The sequence below is a fragment of the Neofelis nebulosa genome, chromosome 7 (genome assembly GCF_028018385.1).
Source record: "Neofelis nebulosa isolate mNeoNeb1 chromosome 7, mNeoNeb1.pri, whole genome shotgun sequence".
NCBI lineage: Eukaryota > Metazoa > Chordata > Mammalia > Carnivora > Felidae > Neofelis > Neofelis nebulosa.
Window position 1 is genome coordinate 137,668,271 of NC_080788.1, and position 21,804 is coordinate 137,690,074.

At 42.1% G+C, this 21,804-nt stretch overlaps 1 protein-coding gene across 22 annotated transcripts in view; it reads left to right on the plus strand.

Annotated features, from left to right (window-relative positions):
* The window catches only part of UNC79 (unc-79 homolog, NALCN channel complex subunit), a 270,421-nt gene that overhangs the window by 226,685 nt on the left and 21,932 nt on the right, over nt 1–21,804 (plus strand). For all 22 annotated transcript variants that reach the window (XM_058740150.1, XM_058740151.1, XM_058740144.1 and 19 more), the window contains 5 exons: nt 7,685–7,762; nt 15,142–15,231; nt 17,283–17,458; nt 18,416–18,602; nt 20,072–20,269. In XM_058740150.1, the coding sequence (XP_058596133.1) occupies nt 7,685–7,762; nt 15,142–15,231; nt 17,283–17,458; nt 18,416–18,602; nt 20,072–20,269 (729 nt within the window). The remainder of the gene's footprint in view (nt 1–7,684; nt 7,763–15,141; nt 15,232–17,282; nt 17,459–18,415; nt 18,603–20,071; nt 20,270–21,804) is intronic.

Here is a 21,804-nt window from a genome sequence, read left to right on the forward strand (position 1 = left end):
GAGAAAGAAAGAGATATAACAAAGTCCTGGGGGGAGTTGAGAGCAGGAGGCATCCCATCCCCTGTGATGTGAAATCAGGGAAGACTTCTTGAAGGAGGTGGCATTTGAGCTAGACCACAAAGGACTACTGGGTGCAGGCAAAAGCCTTTCTAGGAAGTTGGAGTTCAGCACGAGAGGCTGACTGGCTTCAAGCAATGGGGGTGGGGGGGGGGGGGGAGGGAGGCTTCAACAGGAAGTTGGGACAAATTTAGGGATAATGACCTGAGGAAATCAGGTAACATGGGACCCCACCTCATACTCCCAAGGATTGAGGCCAGACTTAAAGAAACTTGGCCATGAGCCAGGGCTAGGACCAGAGTATCATTCAGACTGCCTTTGTGCAAAGTGCGCAGTAAACGAGTCACAGCTGTTTTATTTCTTCCTGATGAACATTAAGACCCGTCCCAGGGGCTTGGCCTACAAGGTTGAGGTTAAATGACTGGAGGAAAATGGGAGCTTGATATCAAGGAACTAGGCAAGTTTCCCTGAATCTTAGGTACCTTGGGTGCCATTTGGAGAGATGAGGGAGAAGGAAACATTCTAAGCACCTGTGATGGGCTGTGCTGGGTGCTTTACATGTTACCCTTAATCCTTACCGCCATGTGAGGTATTAGTTCTGGACCGCAGATGAGAGACAGGCCCAGGGAGGTACAGTGACTTGCCCAAGAGCACACAGCTGGCAGAAGTGGTGTCCGCATCTGACCACAGGGTCTGTTCACAGCCCGGTCGGGCTCCTTGCATCACTCGCCCCTCTTACCGTAAGAGCTCCTAGCTGTTTGCAGTGCCTTCCTCTCTCTGCACACAAATTCGGTCTTCCAGCCTCTGGCTAACTAAAGGAATTCTGCTAAAACTCTGCTTTTTCTCAAATCACTCCCTGCACTGATAACCTACACTGACCTGAACTGTGCTGTCTTCCATCCTGTGGCCCCATGTGACCCTTCAGTAGTATCTGCAGATGTTTACTGGCCATCTGTCTGGGGCTAGATTCTAGGGGTATAGCAATGTAAAAGGCATAAACCCTATCCTGATCATGTGCTAATGCCTATACTGAAAGTCTGCACAGTATGTAGAGTGCTAAAGAGGAGGGAGTGGCCAGCTCAGCCTGGGAGATGGAAGAAGGCTCATTAAGCCACTAGCAGCCCAGACCTGGCCCAGGTGCTGGGGAAATAATGAATAAGCCATGCCTCCTTCCTTCCAGGAATTTGCTGTCCAGTAGGTGAAGCTGACATGTAAGCAAGCATTTCCAACACAGGGTGATGGGTACAGTAGCAGAGGTGTGCACTGAGTAAGGAAGTGTGGTGTAGAAGAGGGACCGTATGGACCTTAAAGTATGTGCCGAAGTTCAGGAGTTTACCTGGGAGAAGAGGAGGAACCATACCCATCATTTACTATCTAAGATTCACTACTGATCTCCTTCCTCCCCTGCCATATACTACTAATCCTTAGAACCAGAATTGAATTTTTCTCGAAGGCATGAGATTTAATAAGAAGTTGGTGTACTTTCAGTGAGCCATGGCCTAGCTTTGCAGGGCACACTGGAGCTGGCTGAGAGCAGTGATGGCTGGCGAGTGGCAGCAGTGAATGTCAGGTACAATATAGTCAGAATGAAATGGCTCCCATTGTATCAGGATGCTAGAAAACCCCAGAGGAAGACAGAAGAACAAATCAGAGCCAGGAGCTACTGGCCTTCCTAAGGAGAGGCAGACTTTGAATCTCTACCAGTGGATTGCCACTGGCCAGCTCTTCCTACTTACGCCTGGGCAGCACCACTGCTTTTGAGTACCAACAACTGTGACCCAAACTGACCATAAGGATTGATGGGATCGACACTGGTTTGGAGAAGAGGGCAAGTGAACTGGGCTTAGTGAAAAAGCCCGTGAGGGATTTAAGCTAGCAGGTTGACAGTGTCTGGGAGTCACTTGCTTCTGCTAGCGTTCTGGATGGGAACCTGCCACCTCAAAACAGCCTGGGTTTCCAGATGCTGAAGGTGCTTTCCTGCTTCCATGGGAGAACGTTTCCTCAGTTGCCCTCAATCTTGAGCAGAGCTGATCTATGTGGCTGATCTTCTTGGGGTCTAGCACGCCGTTCAGTGACTGCTGCTGGGGCCTGGCTTTCTGTGAAGTACATTAGTCAACCATAATAAGCACTTGTCACAAGACAGAAAAAGAACACTGGCAGTTTAAATTGCCCAGTGTTCAAGGAAACCATGAAAACAGTGATTATTGTATCACAGCTAGGTGAATAAATAACAAAAACAAATTAGCTTTAGGAATAAAGAAGCCAAAAAAGTAGATTCTTCTGAATGTGGTTTTGTTTTTTTGTTTTTTGGGTTTTTTTTGGATTCTCATATACCATTTCAAATAAATACCATCTCCGTGTTTTTAAAACCAGTATGTATTTGTCATGGAATCATTACATTTTAAGAATCTAGTTGTAAAATTATTTGGGTTAGAGAGGTATTTCAGAGAAGATTTGAGGTCATGCCAAAGAGAAACAACTTTATGAATAATGTTTCAATCTTCCCAACAAAAAATATTAAACATTATGCTATTTTGAAGTATTATGTCTTTGTTCTATATACAGTCCATTTTCATTACTGAGAGAAATAAAAGCGAGTCATGCTTTAAAAAACCAAAGTACTTTCCATCTCTGCCTGGTAGTTCCTGGCTAAGCCATGGAGAGAGGTCCTCCATGGGGCCCCTCATGGGTTGAGGGAGAAGCATCTTTTGTCTCTCTTCAAGAATAGGACATCTTTTGGTAGGGTTTCCCAGTTCCTTTTTCTCTTGCCCTTGACCGCCTGGTTCCTGCAGGTGTTCTCTGGAGGATGGCGGAGGTGATAGCCTTTCTCTGGTGGCTTCTCTTAGGCCAGTGAATGTAGTCTGCAGTCAGAGAAAAGCTTTCCTCTTTACTGATGAGCATCAGTTTCTGGCACCTGGAGGACCAGGCTCACAGTATGGACAGATAATATGTCTGGGGCCAACAGTGACTTCTTCCACAGATATCAGCAAACATAATCTGATGGCAGTGGGGGTGGCTTTGCTGAACTGAAAATGGAACTTGGAAACAGAAAAGAAAGCAACAATTGGAAGGAAAAACTCCCCTGGTGATCCATCATGAGTGACACTGGCAAGATAGTCAGTTGCTCAGACCTTGGATTTACCCTTCATTCTTCCATCCCACAGAGACCACCAGGGTATTTCCATTACTACCCCTCTAATAATGTCCTAGATAGATAAATTCACAGGCCTTGAGCCATTTATATTCTTCTCATAGATAGATGATACCTTTGTTGTTTATCAAATACTCTGCCCTTAAAGAACAACGAAACACTTGCCCAAGGGATGTGTGGCCATCCAAGTTTTAAATGTTTCAGGATCATGATAGGTACCAATCTGTTTTAATTCCTAGAAATTCTTTCTAGAGGCCCGGCATCGTGGGAAATCTCCCACCTGCTCTCTTGTGGTCGTCTAGCCATAGACTCCTGTTATTTGTTTTTACCTGCATATAACGTCTGAAGGCCGTAAACGCACAAGTGGGTGTTTTATTTTTTAAAGAAAAAGAGGCTTGGAGGTAGGAAAGGATTTTCCAAATAAGAAAAATATATGTATTCTTCAGAATCTAAGTTGTCAACCACCAGGATATAGTTCTTCTGCACATTGGACAGATGCCCTATCTTGTTTTAATTCAGACCTGTCAACATTTTAACTTTTCACTTATGACATCTTTGCTGCTGGTCTGCTGGAGATATTTTGGGTGTAATAGGTTATCATAAGTGTTATCTAGATAGATTAAAGCAGAATTTTCATAATAGGGTGATAACTCATTAAAAGCTTCTGTAAAGGCTATATGAGCCCAAATCAAAACAAATTTCCTCAGCCCTTATTATGTGTTAAGAGTAGACATTGTGCTGATTTGCATGGAGCACCCCCACTGTGTGGGATACACCTGTACAGTCAAGTGTAAGAAACTGTGTGGGTGAAAGATTTCTCTTTTAAAGACAGGCTAGTGGTGGGCTAGAGGACAAAGAACTGACAGAGGGACGCCTCTTTTTAAGTCACAGATACTATTGACGTGGGGTATTAACATTAGTTGAGTTAGTAATAATCTGATCACTCTTTGGATGAGAGGTGGAGATACTATTTTGAGTCTCATTTTGATAATGAATTTAGTAAGACACATAATGGATATCGCCTTTCTTTTGTATTCTTTTGTATTCATGTGGGAGTGTGTGTTTCAGTAGCATATTTCTGTCTCAAAGTATGAAATTCTTCCTTCTGCAACAGACATCCTTCCCCTCTCTGAGTTTTAGTTATGTCTTTATATTGTGAGCAATTCTATAAAATTGTAATGGGATTTTTCAGCTTATGGTTGGCAGCTATGTAAAAAGAAGTGTTTATTAAGGTTTTAGTTGTACATATTATATAAAAATTACACTGGATTTATTTTTATTTTTGATAAAAAAAAAACTTTTAAAAAATGTTAATAAGTAAGCCCCATACCACACATGGGGCTCGAACTCACAACCCCGAGATCAAGAGTTGCATGCTCTACCAACTAAGCCATGGAGGTGCCCCCCGCCCCTTGCAATTACACTGGATTTAAATGCCTTGATAAAAAATAAATAGTAGATGGTTTTATTTTTATTTTTATTTTTTTAGTGTTTATTTTTGAGACAGAGAGAGAGACAGAGCACAAGCTGGGGAGGGACAAAGAGAGAGGGAGACACAGAATCTGAAGCAGGCTCCAGGCTCTGAGCTGTCAGCACAGAGCCTGACGCAGGGCTTGAACTTACAAACCATGAGATCATGACCTGAGCCGAAGTTGGACGCTTAAACGACTGAGCCACCCAGACGCCCCAATAGTAGATGGTTTTAGAGGCTTATCCACTTTTATACCTGTTAATACACCAGACTCTCCACGGTACTTCCATAAATTTGGGGGGGGGGGGGATTTCTGATTAATTCTGACTTCTAAGAGTTACCAAACATTTTAATTTGGCCTCATATCTTGGGGCTACGTGGCTGACACTGTCCTTCCATTATGCTACTCATTCTGCTTGGCTGAGTGTCATAGGTGAGAAAGGCTTCTGCTCAGGGGAGATAGAGACATTGAAGTATCGCTTCTCTGCGAATCTTCTCTTGCTCTCAAGGGCACAGCCAGGCCAGGCAAGTACACTTTTGGGGACCCCCGGTGTGAACCCACCACAGAGCATCTCCACTGCCCTGACTTCCCTTCTCTCACGCTTACGTGCAGTTCTGTCCTCTCCCTTCTGGCCTCTCTTGGCTCTCATTTCTGTTGCAAAGAAATTAATTAAAATGTTGGTATCCTGACAGAGGTTTTGAAACTTAGTTATGAGTAGTTTGTCTTAGATTGCAGACTCTGATAGCTTTTGAAAATACATTTTATGGGAAAACATGTGTTATCTGCCAGGAGGTTGGGACTGTTTCTTCTTTTGATCATGTACTTCTATCAGATATTTTACTTTTTCTTACCGACAGGTTCTGGCCAAAGTTACAGGCTTTCCTTTAAAAAAAAAAAAAAAAATTCTGATGTATTTACTTTTAAAAAAAATTGTTTTTTTCTTAATGTTTTTATTTTTTATTTATTTTTTTTTTTAATTTTTTTTTTTTTCAACGTTTTTTATTTATTTTTGGGACAGAGAGAGACAGAGCATGAACGGGGGAGGGGCAGAGAGAGAGGGAGACACAGAATCGGAAACAGGCTCCAGGCTCCGAGCCATCAGCCCAGAGCCTGACGCGGGGCTCGAACTCACGGACCGTGAGATCGTGACCTGGCTGAAGTCGGACGCTTAACCGACTGCGCCACCCAGGCGCCCCTATTTATTTTTGAGACAGGGAGAGACAGAGCATGAGCAGGGGAGGGGCAGAGAGAGAGGGAAACACAGAATCCGAAGCAGGCTCCAAGCTCTGAGCCATCAGCACAGAGCCCAATGCGGGGCTCGAACTCATGAGCCGTGAGATCATGACCTGAGCCGAAGTCGGACGCTCAACCGACTGAGCCACCCAGGCACCCCTACTTTTTCTTATATTAGGAATAAGTCCTAGTTAGAGAGCTGACAGAAGACGTAAGCATTCCTGAATAAAATAATGGAAAGTTGCAGGTATTCCCTGGATAGTACCTGCTGGTACTTTCTTTGCTAGATTCAGAGTTAATGGCCAAATAGATTGCTCAGCCTTCTGGAACTGTATTTGAGGCAAACGGAAATGACTGTACATGAATGTAGAGTTGTGGTATGTATCTGCTCCTGCAATGTGGCTTTCAGAGAAGGCTCTGCCTGTTGTCCTCTGGCCCCCAGCTCAGTTACGTGTTGAAATACCTCTCTTGCAGGACCACACTTGATGACCAGCTCTTGAACAAAGCCTTGAATGAGAAGCCTCAGGGATACTTGCCCTCAGAAGGTCTTCGGCCTAAATCTCTGCCTTGTTAGCCAAAGCCTGTTACCTATTTATTATGCTCTGATCCTGACCCCTGATTAGCCTGACAACATGCTGGTTTCTGGTCTTCATCAGGCCCCCGTGAGCTTTTCTCTAGCACCCGAACCCGTATTACTTCTCCCCAGTTTGCCAGGGAGCTAGCCTTCCTTGCTGAACTCCTCATCTTGATCTTCCTAACTTTTCTGTGCTCTTCTAGAGTGAGAGTGGAATGGGTTAGAAGGTAGGGCTGTCAGTGTGAAAGCTTTCAGAGCCGCTGAACCATGCACAGCAGCAGCTTTGGACCCCAAAGTTGTTGGGACCACCGGCCAGAGGCCAGAGAGGACAAATTAACCAGGACCTACTAGCTCATAGCAAAGTCTGCAGACTTCATGTGTAACTTTGTCTTGAAACCATTAATAAATAGCTGGGTGTTGCATGAGGTGGGAAACACCTATAAAAATCCGTAACGAAGTAAATTAAATTGGAACCTGGCCAATGTGTCCTTATCCTGAGCTTGTCATAATTGGTTAATTCATCCATTTCACCAAGTTTTGCTGAGCCCCTCCATGATGTCAGGCAGGAAGCTAGTCAGGCAGGTCAGATGCATGGATGGAGTCTGTGCCCTTGGAGAGCTTGTAGCAGGTTGTGAAACAGACTTCATAGGTCACTGCAGTCTAAGGTCACAACTGTTATAGTGGAAGTGTGTGAAGTGTTCCGTGGGGCAAGGACAGGAGTGGGGGTGGGGTCATCATCAGCACAGAGGATAGGCATGGGTGAAGTTAGAGAAGACACAGGCAGATTGCTCACAATGAGGTTTGTTATATTTCTGTTTTCATTTTAAATGTATAATGATAGAAATCTGGAAAATCTATGAGAAGTCAGGAACTCTTGAGAAGCACTAGAGAGTAAATATAATAACTTCAGAATAAATCTGACAGTGTTGATGTCTTTCCTTTCTCCCTTGATTGAATGCACCATTTCAGTGCCACTGAGCTGTCTGGGTAAAGTAAGAATCCATGTGTTAATCTCAGTACTATGATCCTCAATTTCTGATAGGAACAACTGTCAGGATTAGCAAGTCCTATATATACCCAGGGCAGATTGTCACGGGAGTAAACACTAATGAAAGTAGGCCAAGTTAATAAAACTATAAATAACTTATTACTGTCCAAGTGCTCTTAAAAGTAATTATGCTTTCAATTTCTTACTAGTTTATTTGTGCAGATGCTGGAACCAAACTAGCTGAGTCAACAATCCTGAGCAAGCAGATGATTGCCTCTGTACCTGGAGTAAGTCCTGACTGAATTAATCATCTCTACATTTTATATTTCTTCTCATTTCCCCATTTATTAAAGAAGTTATTTTTGGCCTGTGTCCTGGCTCATTTTTGATAGAACAAACACTGTAAAATTGAAAACATGTTAGCATTTTTTTTAAAGAGAGGTAGTGAAAATTTATATTAACCCCAGCCTGTGGAAACTTTTAATTCCAGGAAACATGAGTAAAATTGAAGCAGCCAGTTAAGGGGAGGAGAGGAATTACCAGACATAAAAAATAGATTTGATTATAATTCAATTATTCCAGAATCACTTTTCTTACACTGGCACCTGTTAACCAATTTGATTTGACTACTGCCAGAAAGAAATAAGCGTTGTGATACTTTGTTTTTCTTTACAATATTTCCTCTGAAAATTAAAAAATTCCCATTAGTGAACTATTTGGCAAAATAGGTTAAGATTCTCACCGAAGGGCTGAGGATGAGAAACCACAATAACATTGGTAGCAAGTTGACTGCAGTGAAACTCAGAAACTTTAGAGATATTAATTATTCATTGAAAAAAATTATTTAAATTTTTAATAGAGAAAATTTAAAAGAAAAAGGATCAGCTGTAATCCCTCTGCCAATCAGAAATATTGTTTTGGAAAATTTTTTCATATTTTTATCTATTCAGTATGCTAATTTGCTTATTTCCATATTGTTAGAAGTTTATTTACTTTCCAGTCTCATTGCCAGTATGTACACACACACACACACACACACACACACACACATATTTCTACAAAGACCATCATTATGTTTATTTTGAATTATATCCTTGGCATAAATTCCTTAGAGAGTAGGACTATCTTGATGGTATGTATTCTCATATTGTTTTCTAAAAGGGTTTTATTTATTTACACTTATAAGTATACCAATTTTACCCACAGTGCTAAACATTATATTTTTAAAATGCTGTTTATTTAATTTTTTTGATGTGGAGAAATTCTATGACAGAGAAAAAATAGTAACTCAACCCAGAGATAATTTTATTGCCAACATATTAATGTATTTACTTTAACTTTTTCTGTGCATGTTTTTTTAAACATAGTTCAAACCATAGCATATAAATGTGGCTCTGGCTTCATATGTTATAAGCATTTACCCCAAAGTTTGGTGGCTGCAGAGTTATTACCTCATGCAAATGCACCATAAAATAGTGGTTAAGTGCACGGGGTTTAGACCCACACCAGAGTTTAAGTTCTGCCATTTATTAGCTGTGTGATCAGGAAAGTTATTTAACCTACGATTCTTGATTTGTATTATCTATAGAATGAGATATAATAGGGCCCAATGTCTAGTTTGAGGATTGAGTGAGATAATGTATGCAAAGCATATTAGCATAATGCCAGACATATAGTAAATGCTAAATAAACATAACCTATTAAAGAGAATATTAAGCAACATTACTTATTTTTGTATATTTTCATTATTTTCAATATTCTGCAGTTGTAACTAATATATGAGAAACATCTTTGTGTTTAAATCTTTGTCCATATTTGAGACTATTTTTTATAATAGATTTTGGGGAGTAGAATTTCTAGACTATGCTTCTTAAATTAAAAAAAAGTTTATTTAGAGAGAGAGTGTGCATGAGCAGGGGAGGAGCAGAAAGAGAGGGAGAGAGAGAATCCCAAGTAGGCTCCGTGCTGTCAGTGCAGAGCCCGACATGGTGCTTGATCCCACAAACTGTGAGATCATAACCTGAGCTGAAATCAAGAGTTGGATGCCTAACTGACTGAGCCACCCAAGTGCCCCTAGACTATGTGTTTTTAAAGAGCTTTTAGTAGTTAGGGTGATGAAGGATGCCATGTGATGAATTCCCAGCCACTTAACACACAGAATGTTTATTGTTTGCTCATATAAAGTTTAAAAATTAATTAAACTAATTAATTAGTTTAATAAAATTAAGTTTAATTAATTAAATAAATTAATTAATGTTTATTTATTTTTGAAGGAGAGAGAGACAGAGTGTGAGTGGGGGAGGGGCAGAGAGAGAGGGAGACACAGAATCCAAAGCAGGCTCCAGGCTCTGAGCTGTCAGCACAGAGCCCGACGCGTGGCTCGAACTCACAAACCTGAGATCATGCCCTGAGCAGAAATCCGATGCTTAATCAACTGAGCCACCCAGGCACCCTGCTCATATAAAGGTTGAATGGGTATCCTGATTAGCAGAAGAAGGAGGACTTTCAAATGAAAGTTTACGTGCAGCTCTCTGCAATCAGCTGGTGGCTGGGGAAAGAGAAGGGAATATGGTACATTGGAAGGTTCTCATGGGCCAGGTCTGAATGATGCCTATTACTTCTACTCCCATCCTATTGGCTAGAACTGTCATATGGGCACACCCAACTGCAAGCAATGATGGGAACTCTGGTTTAGGCACATGCTAGGGAGGAAGAGAAATGGGACTGTGAGCACTTAGCCAGTCTCTGCTGCACACTCACTAGTTTCCTGGTTGTTTAATTCTTTAAAACAGCATTTGCCACCTCTGTGCTGGCTTGAAAAATAATATCCCTAATAAATAAAAGCTTTATTGAAGTCAACAAGTAAAAGACAAACATTCCAATAGCAATGAAAAAACAAAAACAGTTATAGGGGCACCTGAGTGGCTCAGTCGGTTGAGTGACTGACTCTTGATTTCGCCTCAGGTCATGATCTTACAATTCGTGAGACTGAGCCCCGTATGGGGCTCTGCATTGACAGCGGAAAGCCTACTTGGGATTCTCTCTCTCTCTCTCTCTCTCTCTCTCTCTCTCTCTCTCCTCTCCCCTGCTTGTGTGTGCACACTATTTCTCTCTCAGAAACAAAAAAATAAAACATTAAAAAAAAGTTAATAAGATCCATTTATGGAACCTTTCCAGTGACCAATAAGCCATTCAAAATATACTTCTTACTCTCACTAGTAATCAGTGAACTGTAAATTGATATAAAGTATTAAAATATTTTAAAATATAAAATTAAAATCAGCTAGCAACTCAATAGGTTTTTCTTAATTATTAGAGTTATTGATGATGTGAAACAAGCATTCTTATGAACTGCTGGTGGTAGTGAAAATCGGTGCAACTTTGCTGAAAAACAGTTTGACAATTTACTTCTGATAATATATTTGAGAAAATAATTTAATACACACATAAAGAGTATATTTATTAAAGTATGTTTATTAAAGCAGCATTTAAAATAGTAAAAATATGGAAGCAAAATTAAGATCTAACATTAGCATATTGTTTTTTAAAAAATTGTTTAAATTTGGGTATGGCCGACACACAAGGATACATTAGTTCCTGGTGTACAAGGTAATGATTCCACAAGTTGTTTTTTTTTTTAATTTTTTTTCAACGTTTTTTATTTATTTTTGGGACAGAGAGAAACAGAGCATGAACGGGGGAGGGGCAGAGAGAGAGGGAGACACAGAATCAGAAACAGGCTCCAGGCTCCGAGCCATCAGCCCAGAGCCTGACGCGGGGCTCGAACTCACGGACCGCGAGATCGTGACCTGGCTGAAGTCGGACGCTTAACCGACTGCGCCACCCAGGCACCCCTCCACAAGTTTTTATGTTACGCCGTGCTCACCCCTAGGCTAGGTCACCATAGAACACTATTACAGTATCATTGACTATATCCCTTATGCTGTGCCTTTTATTTCTGTGACTTCTTCATTTCATAACTGGAAAACTGTGTCTCCCACTCCACTCATTTTGCCCACCCTCACCCCTCTGCTCTGGCTACCATCAGTTTGTTCTCTGTGTTTATAGGTCTGATTCTGCTTTTTATTTGTTTGTTTATACTTCCTTATTATTTTACAGTCCATGTATGAGTGAAATCGTTTGGTATTTGTCTTACTCAGTCTGCCTTATTTCACTTAGCGTAATACCTCTAGGTCCATCCATGTCTCAAATGGCACAATCTCCTCCTTTTTATGGCTGCATAATATTCCATTCCATATCTTCCTTCTCCATTTATCTATGGGTGGACATTTAAGTTTCCTTCATATCCTGGCTATTATAAATAATGCTGCAGTAAACATAGGGGTGCATGTCTTTTTGAATTAGTGTTTTTGTTTTCTTTGGGTAAATCCCCAGTAGTAGACATTTTGGATCCTACAGTGTTTGTATTTTCAGTTTTTTGAGGAACCTCCACACTGTTTTCTACAGTGACCGTACCAGCTTACATTCCCACGAACACTATACAAGGGTCCCTTTTTCCCCACATCTTCACCAATGCTTGTTATTTCTTGCCTTTTTAATTTTAGCCATTCTGGAAGGTGTGAGGTGATATTTCATTGTGGCTTTGATTTGTATCTCCCTGACAATGAGTGATATTAAGCATCTTTTCATGTGTCTGTTGGCCATCTGGGTATCTTTTTTGGAAGCATGTCTATTCATGTCTTCTGCCCATTGTTAAATCAGATTGTGGTTTTTTGGGGGTTTTTTTGGTGTTGACCAGCATTAGTGTATTGTTTAAATAAAGTAAGGTACAAACAGAAGACCATGGGGGAGGAGAAGGGAAAAAAATGGTTAGAGAGGGAGGGAGCCAAAACATAAGAGACTCCTAAAAACTGAGAACAAACTGAGGGTTGATGGGGGGTGGGAGGGAGGGGTGGGTGGGTGATGGGTATTGATGAGGCCACCTGTTGGGATGAGCACTGGGTGTTGTATGGAAACCAATTTGACAATACATTTCATAATAAAAAAAAAAGTAAGATACATCTATAAAAAAGACTATTATGTGGCTACCACATCAAGTTTTAAAAGAATAAATAATTGGAAAATGTTTATGATGGATTTAATTTACAAGCACATTACAAAAAAATGATCTCAGACTTATAAAAATTATATGTATATGTGTATGTTATATGTGTTCAAAACACGTTGGAAGGAAATACCGGTGGTAGTGGCTTCACTGATGGAGGACAAGAATTAGGATTATGTGATTTTTGTTAATTTCTGTTTTTCCAAGTTTTCCACAGTGAGCATATGTTCCTTACAATCTAAGAAACATAACTTTAAAATCAGACATAAGTTTCAAGGAAGAATTGGATATGATTCACTTGCGTTCATGTTTTTGAGTTTAGAGTACTTTTTCAACACCTTATCATCAGTTTCCCATTGAAATAAATATAGGCCTTTGAAAACAAGTGGAGCTTGACTTTCTTTTTTTTTAAAACAACACATCAGGGCTATGCTTATGTTTTGCAAAGTAGAAAAAAAAAGGGGGGGGGATTAGAAATTGCATGCTTTGTTTTATAAGTGTAGAGGCTCCCTAAGATGATCCTATATTTTAAGGCTTTTATTAGATGTAGATCCTGTCTCTAGAGCAAAAGTAACTGCATATTAGTAAACTCTTTGCTCTCATTCTTTGAAATTCAAAGTGAAAAGACAAATATTGAATAATGCTCCTAGTAATTATTTTCTTTGACATTTGCCTAGCTGAAATGATATAAAATATTGCCTATGAGAGAAACAAATCCCTTTCAAGAAATTAAAGAACAGAGTATATGCTCCTGTTTGCATGACATGTGAAAGGTCAGAGAAAATGGAATAAATCGGAGGGAAATCCTTTCTTGCACCAAAGGATTAATATTCCAAAAGCAAGAACACAATAACCTTTTATAATTCCTTCACTTGATTTAAATTAAAAGAAGAAAACCTTAGAACATATGAAATGCTTGGAAAACACTCTGACAGAACCGCCAATGACCTTATTTTACTGTTTGTTATCCTGTCAGAGGAACTGACAGGCGTAACATTGTAGAAGAGATGGGAGGTGATACAGTTCAGGGCTGTGCAGATTTACATGAATATGGGAAAATGAGAGCCACTGGGTGAGCTAGTTAAGTATATAATGTTCCAGATTTTCCAAAAGAAAGCTAAGAAAGGCCTTAGCATAGTATTCAGATGGCTTCAAAGACGGCTGCTTTTCATCCACATTACACCCGGCCTGATGTGTGGGTTTTCTCATACAGCTTTGATGTAGCAGCCCGCCTGTTCGGTTTCCTTTTCTTTGCTTATAATCCTAAATTCACTGCACTGCCCTGGGCAGGTTTATGTCATTTAATAACCAGAGACACAAGTATGCTTTCTTTGCCTTTAAAATTTCCCAAACATGCTGCCAGTGCGTGTGGGGAAGCTGATCATTTCATTTCATTTTTTTTCTTGCTTTATCCCTAGCAAGAACGCAGCAATCACGTTTATCTATTTAATAGTACGCCTGCTGTGTGTAAGGAGTTAGATTGTAAGTGACTTGAAAATAAGAATTTTTGACCCTTTCAGCAAATGTGATGTTTGTTTATATACTTTTCTTTTTTGATGGAAAAAGATTCGAGATTCTGGTGTTAGAATTAGGTGGCACGTATTTTATGTGTATCTAAGACTCCCCAGAGTGATAAGGGTTACTGTAGTTTTAGGGTGATTCATGTCATAAAGACTCTGATGCATAATGGCTCTACATAAGATAATTTTTGTATACAGACTGGTTTAAATTTTTTTTAATGCTAATTTATGATAGAGAGAGAGAGAGAGAGAGAGAGAGAGGAGGGGCAGAAAGAGGGGGAGACACAGAATCCAAAGCAGGCTCCAGGCTCTGAGCTGTCACCACAGAGCCCGATGTGGGGCTCAAACCCACGAACTGTGAGATCATGACCTGAGCCGAAGTCGGACATTTAACTGACTGGGCCACCTTGGTGCCCCAGACCAGTTTAAAAACAAGCAGACAGGAGTGGCTCAGTCAGTTGAGGGTCCTACTCTTGGTTTCGGCTCGGGTCATGATCTCAGTTTGTGAGTTTGAGCCCCATGTTGGGCGGCACGCTGAGCCTGCTTGGGATTCTCTCTCTCTCTGTCCCTCCCCTGCTTGTGCTCTCCTTCTTTCTCTCTCAAAATAAAAACAAAACAAAACAGATGGGCCTTGAGGAGGGCACTCGTTGGGATGAGCACTGGGTGTTGTATGTAGCAATGAATCACGGGAATCTACCCCTGAAACCAAGAGCACGTGGCATACACTCTATGTTAGCCAATTTGACAATAAATTATATTAAAAGCAAACAAAAACAAACAAAAACAAAAACAAGCAAACAAAAATCAGTTAGATCACCCAGTGGGAAAAAAGCATGTTAACCCAGTCTACCCTAGGCCGCCCGTTTCTTACCTCTTCACCACAAACCTTTTATCAATTTTTGTCCAAACCGCGGGCAGACAGTTACAGACGGTGGAGAGTAACGGAGTGAGTCAGAACTCCAGAATGTGAAACAACTCGTTAGTAAACAGCGTGAAGTCACAACAAGACAGTGACCGCAGTCAGGGCCAAAGTGAAGGCGGTGGCTTGGAGGGCCCACCCAGCGGTGTCCTTGTGTTTCAGTGTGGGACAGCCGCGATGGAGTGTGTGAGGCAGTACATCAACGAAGTGCTGGACTTCATGGCGGACATGCACACTCTCACCAAACTGAAGGTAAGAGGGCTTACCTACACTGCTCACTTCTCAGGTGAGCAAGACAGAGGCAGTTTTAGGGACTTACGCAGACCAGATGGGACTTATTGTTACCTGGGGCGGCAGCTGTGGTGCTCTCTAACAGTCCCTGTCTTGGGAGCCTGGAGAACTGAGTTCAGCCTGCGCAAGAGGGAAAAGAGAAAGGAAAGGCTGTTTGCATGGCAGGAGTTCTGTGCATGGCTCTACTTTGGCCATTCATTCAGTTCTCCCGCTGCCCCCTGTTAAAGCGTCTCCATTCTACAGATGTAGAAACCGAGGCCTGGGTTAGTGCTGTGATTCGTGCTCAAGGTGGCGCTACCGATAAGCAGTGGAGTCAGGGTTGGCCTAAGACTGTAGCGGCACCAGATCACTCTCTTTTCACTATGCCATGTGGTGTCATTTAACTACCTTTGAGCCTCAGTTTCCTCATTTGTGACACAAGCCTAATATCTACCTTTACTGACTGTGAGGAGGTTTGATGTGGCACAGTGCGTGCAAAGAGACTTTTGTAAACTGGAACACATTATGCAAACATAAGCCTTTCATGGTTATCTGCATCAAAGCTCTCTTCTTCAAGAAAATGATTAAAGACAAGGGATGGGACAAACTCTGATTTGCATGTGGACAAGATCCCAGCAAAGTTGTCGAGCTTATTGACTGAGTGCCTCACAGGGTGGGATGAATCACTGATGTAAGTCAGCTTCCTTGCCGTGAGTTGACTAGGGAGCTAAAAGATTGATAGTCTTGAGAGATTTGGGGAAGGCCCTGGACAGAGGGCAGAAGGGAATCCAAACATGGTCCAAGGAACAGCCAGACGGCAACCTGGCACTAAATGATCCTTTTGGTTAAACAGGATCTAGTCGTCCCAGAAGCTCATCAGCTACAAATGAGGTTCCTCCATCGCCCAACTCAGTTTCTAGACTCTGCTCCAGTGATCCAGGTGCTTCTTGGGATAGGGATGGATTTGCAAATGCTAGGTGGAAAGTAGAATCGGAATTTAAACTGGTGACTTCTCACAGTATCTGAACCCACTCATTCCTAAGTAAGCCCCCCTTGTACTTGACCACGCGCTCGTTACTGAGTGCCGAATCTGGTGGCCCACACTCAGATGGCTTTGGCATCAAGTGTCAAGAAGAGGAGATCTCGTTACCTAAACACTTGAGCTAGCTTTATAACCACTTTCAAAATACAGAGAAAAAGAGTAAGAAGGATCCATGATGATCAAAAGGTTGGGGACTAGAGATATAATCCAACCCTCCAATTTAGGAGACAGATTAGAAAGGCCAAGTGGCAAGTGGCCTAAACTGGGGCCGAAGCCTAGGTCTCAGTTTCCATTTCAGTGCTCTTTCCACTAAGCCACACCAAGAAAAGGAACTTTTCTACATTAATTCAACAAATACGTACCAAGCACCCATAATGTGCCTGGTGTTGTTCTGGGCATGTAGGGATGCAGCAATGAGCAAAAGGACACAGTAGCCACGCTCATTTAATTTATAGTTGGGTAGTGAGGTGCCAATTTTAATGAAAATCTCATATAACATAAAGTAAAATTGTGACTTTCATAATTGCTCTGAAGAAGGGGTACACAGTGGTATAGGAGCTTCTAATAGGATGATATGGCCTAGCCAGGGAGGTCAGGGAAGACTTCCTGGAGGAAGTGACACTTGAGCTAAAACGTGCACAATGAATAGCAGTCAATTAAGTGAAGAGAGGCAGGAACAGTGTTTCGGGCAGAGAGACCAGCACAAGCAAAGGCTGGTAATGGGAGGGAGCCAGTGTAGAGGGGATGAAGGGGTAGGATGCAGAGGTCTGCAGTCACTAGATCATTCCAGGCTTTTTAGGCCATGCTAAGGAATTTCCCCTCTCCCCCTTTATCCTAAGAAAAATGGGAAACCATGGAAGAAGTTTCAATGGGTTGTATACTTGGGAGTGGTGACAGAAGGTGAGGGAATGACAACCTGATCTTTTTAAAGAGCAACCAGGAGTTTTCCAGGTACTCTGCCAAAGCCATGAAATACCATTTGTTTTTGCAGAGCCACATGAAGACATGTTCCCAGCCTCTGCATGAAGATACTTTTGGTGGACACCTCAAAGTTGGGCTGGCTCAGATTACAGCCATGGAAATCTCACGGGGCAACCACAGAGATAACAAGGCTGTGATTCGCTACCTGCCTTGGCTCTATCATCCCCCTTCTGCAATGCAACAAGGGTAAGGCCCTTATTATTTTAGCAGTGAGGGTCGGTGAGTCAGGGAACCACCCCGAGTTTTCTGGGACTCAGAGCAAATGAATGCCTTGAAGATGGATGGGAGTGCAGTGTGATGGTGGGGAAGGTAGGAGGTGAGCGTCATCTCCATACCTGCTGACCTAGCAGCATTTTTGAACCGAGCACTTCCATGCTATGCTGACAGCAACAGGAACTTCCCCTCCTACGAAAACCTCAGCCATATCCTGATGGATGACGAAAACCTGGAGCTTCGAAGTGCAATTTTAACTCTTAATTTCAACTAGTTAAATAAATCAATAGGTATTTATTGAGCACTTACATAACTTCTGCCTTCAAGGAGCATGTTAGATTGTGGCTTGAACAAAATCCATAGCAAAGATGAAATAGAGCGCAAGGAGGCGGAGAAAGGAGAGGGGCCCATGGGCTGGTTTCTGTGAGCACTCCATTTTGCACGGTCGGCTCCCTGGCTAGAGGAAAGGCTTGGAGCTGGGGCGAGGCGGGCAGGAGGGCAGGAGAGCAGCAGGAGACAACGACTGCAGGGCAGGAAAATGGGTGGCGTGTGTTACATCTCCGCCTCTATTCCTTCCCCTCTAGTGGGGATGTGAGACTTTCTAAGAAGAAAGGAAAGAGTTTAGAAAACGCAGCTAGTCAGAAGGGCAGCAAGGTTGGTGGAAGAATGATTTTTAATCCCGTGTTGTCACCAGAGGCTGCTCGTTGCTCAAGCAGCTATGGTCCGGGATTAGAGAGGGCGAGCAGAAAAACAGATACAGATACAGATACAGAAAAACAGATACATTTTGTTGGCACTGTCACCTGGGTGTTTTATTGTATGTAATCGCCTATAAAACCACACTTTTAATGCCATCAATAAGCCGTTGGTGAGCGCCCAACAAAACGGAAACCATAAAAATCGCCGTTAACACTTCCTTCTACTTGATAGGCCAAAAGAATTCATCGAGTGTATCTCCCGCATCCGTCTGCTGTCCTGGCTGCTCCTGGGCTCCCTCACTCATAACGCGGTGTGTCCAAATGCCTCCTCTCCGTGCCTGCCCATACCTCTGGATGCCGGCTCTCATATCGCAGACCATCTCATTGTCATCCTGATTGGATTTCCAGAGCAATCAAAGGTAAGCGATTTCTGCAACCTTAAGACCATAGGCATCGAAATTGCTAATGGAAACCGTTATCAGCCTGTTATGTTTCTTCTGAGAAGAAAATGCATCTTATCACTTGCCCTCCTGTGGATGTTAGGAAAGCGACTTTGTGCTAATGCCTTATTTAAAGTTGTTTAAGTTCCCGCACTGTCTTTTCTTCCCCCTTAAAATGTCTTTGTTTACTTTTATAAAGATAAATTATGGAGGCAGGCAAGAGTTAGCTTCCTAGGCATTTCTGTCTCAAAATAATGAAGAGAAATAAAAGGCTAGAAATATAATAAAAATCCCATGATCAGTTTTTGGAACCGAATATGAATTGGAGGAAAATTTATGCTCTGATTTTTCATGCACTATCTTTGCAACTCACATCTCTAGAGATAGATCCATAAAGATTCAAAATGAAAATAAGAAGGCCAGTTGGGAACTCACTAAAGCACACGCTGGAATCACCGACACAGAGGAACTTAGTAAATTGTAGAGACAGATGATGTGCTTAAGGGAATAAAGTAAACCCAAGGCAGGCATCAGTCATGAGCCAGTGTAAGCAAACCAGACACACTGGTACTAATCAGCTAAGAGAAGCCAAGGGCCCTTCACAAGTTTAGGCAAGTTCCGGGAAGTCAGGGTGGGTTTGGGAGCAGCTGGGATGTGGGCCAGGGAAAGCTGACTCTGTGGTAAAGTAGAGCACCGTCCAAACAGCCTGAATGATATTTGCAAAAGGGGCCAGGCAGTCAGTTCCTAGTATTTCAAGCCAGAGCTGCATTTGATTCCTAACGATGGTACTTGGTCATTTGTACAAGGTACCTTGACCTTGTGACCTCCCTGAGCTCCAGTTTTTCATCTGTAAAAGAGACGAGGGGATGGTTTGAGAATTATGGAAGCGATCTTTGGAAAGTCTTTAGCACGGTGTCTGGGACATTGTAGGTGCATGCTCAGTCCGTGCTCACCACTAGTGCTTGCTGCTGCCACTTCTACTACTGGTAACAGTATAATTAGTAACACGTTGCTGGGCGATGTGTTCAGATATGCCACCTGATTCCTCCTAACGCCAGCTCTTTGAGGAGGGTACTATCATCCCCATGTCACAGGCGAGGAAACACCTCAAGATGGTAGAATGATTATTCTCCCTGATCTAGTTTAGGGATGAGAACGTCATTGTCATTAACAGGCAAGGCGGTGGGTAGCGTTCTGCAAGCTAAGGTGCCTTCTCTTTGGAAAGATGCTTTGTTCTCTCAGCACACTCCCACTGACAGAGCGAAAGCAGATTATCTTAAGGTGGTGAATCACGAATCCGTAACTCATAGAGAACTCCTTCAGCCTCCGATCTCTGGAAGTAGATGTGCTTCAGCCGTGCTCCTCAGAAGGCCGAGACCGTGTGGGATGGGCCCTGTGGAGCACTGTATTCCACTGAAATGTAATGGCTCCTGTCTCCTCCTTTTCAGACCTCCGTGCTGCATATGTGTTCTCTCTTCCACGCATTTATCTTTGCTCAGCTCTGGACCGTATATTGCGAACAAAGTGCCGTAGCTACAAATGTCCAAAGTCAGAATGAATTCAGCTTCACGGCGATCCTGACCGCACTGGAGTTTTGGAGCAGGGTGACACCCAGCATCCTTCAGCTGATGGCTCACAACAAAGTGGTGAGTCCACGAATAAATTTCCCATCGTGGATAAAAGGTGTAACCTACACCCAGCCCTCACATTATCTGTTCTTTAAGGGTCTCAATTGTAATATTATATCAATGGGTTTTTACCCATTTTAAGCTGGATGTTCTGCTTGTATAATAAGTTTGATGAGAAACAGAGCAAGCAAATAAATTTAGTAGAAACTTTTGTTTGCTCTGCTTAGTGCCAAAAATTTATTTTATATGAAATCTACCTTTAAGGGTTGTTTTGTGCTATAAAGTCAAAAGGAGATTCATATTATTTTTGGATTCCAAGGCAATTTGGAAAAACCCGAGCCAGTTGGGTCATCCTCTGGTGGTATTTAAGAGCAGACCAACCACACATGTTCATTCTACCCAGGGCTCAAACCCTGAAAAGGGCCTCACCCTTCTGAGTTGCCCTAGGAGGACCTGAGCTCCCCCAGTCTTCAAATCCAGTTCAGTTTTAACTCAGATGCCTCACCAAGAGAGGGGCTGCTCTAACCCTCACTGGAAAATATCTGAGGTATTGTTAGCATGAGCCCACTTCATCGAACAAGCTTGGATTAGTCCTTTGAAGTCAGGCTCGGAGGGTGTATGGAAGGAATTTACAAGGAAGTCCTTTGCTACTTTGAAGGAGGATCCTCAGTGGAGAAAGCAACAGTTAGTTTCTTGGTTATGGGGGGCTTTATCAGGCTAATTCTCCTCTGTGAGGGGCAGGGCATCTGGAAGAACATCATAACGATGATCCCAGTGTGCCCAGAAACCCAACAACGCACCGTCCACGAAAGGCATAACGGAAATGACTTTTGATTGATTGATACTACTCTAAGAAACAGTTTCTTTCAGCTCTAATTGGAAAGGGGATTATATATTTCCTTTAGTGAAGCACTTTCTTTTCTTTAGAGAAGCAGATGTTATGAGGCAATTCTGTATGGAGAGAGGTATTTTAGTTCAATTTAGAGGAAATTTATGTGGCAATTTTAGGGTGCACAAACAGTTCTGAGAAACATTTATTGGATCATAGAGTCTGAGACTGAAGAAGAACTTGGAGATCAAGCATTCTGTTACTTTACAGGCAATGAAACTGGGACCTTAAATAGAGATTCGGTTTCCTTCTGTTGATACTAGTTTTTTGACACCATTAATATCTCTGCTCCAAATCTCTTTGACATATAAATGTTAGAAATGAATGTTACAAATGAGTTTTGTACAAATAATGCTACTAACAGATTTGAGTTAACTTTTTTTCTGAAAAATGTGTTAAACTATGTATGCTAGTCTGGTAAAATTCCCTAGGAATTTCTGATCAGGGACTTTTGAACTGTCATCAGCATGGCTACCTTGTTCCCTAGAGAACAAAGCCACAAAGACAGGTGTATAATAAATTAAACAGCTGCTCCAGGTGAAGAAACTGTGGAAAAAGGGTCAAGATGAAGAAAAGGACATAAGCCCAAGTTCTGTATTTGGAAGGAGGGAAGCAGAAGGCATTTATCCTCTGGTATGAATCACAATTCAGTGCAGATTAGCAA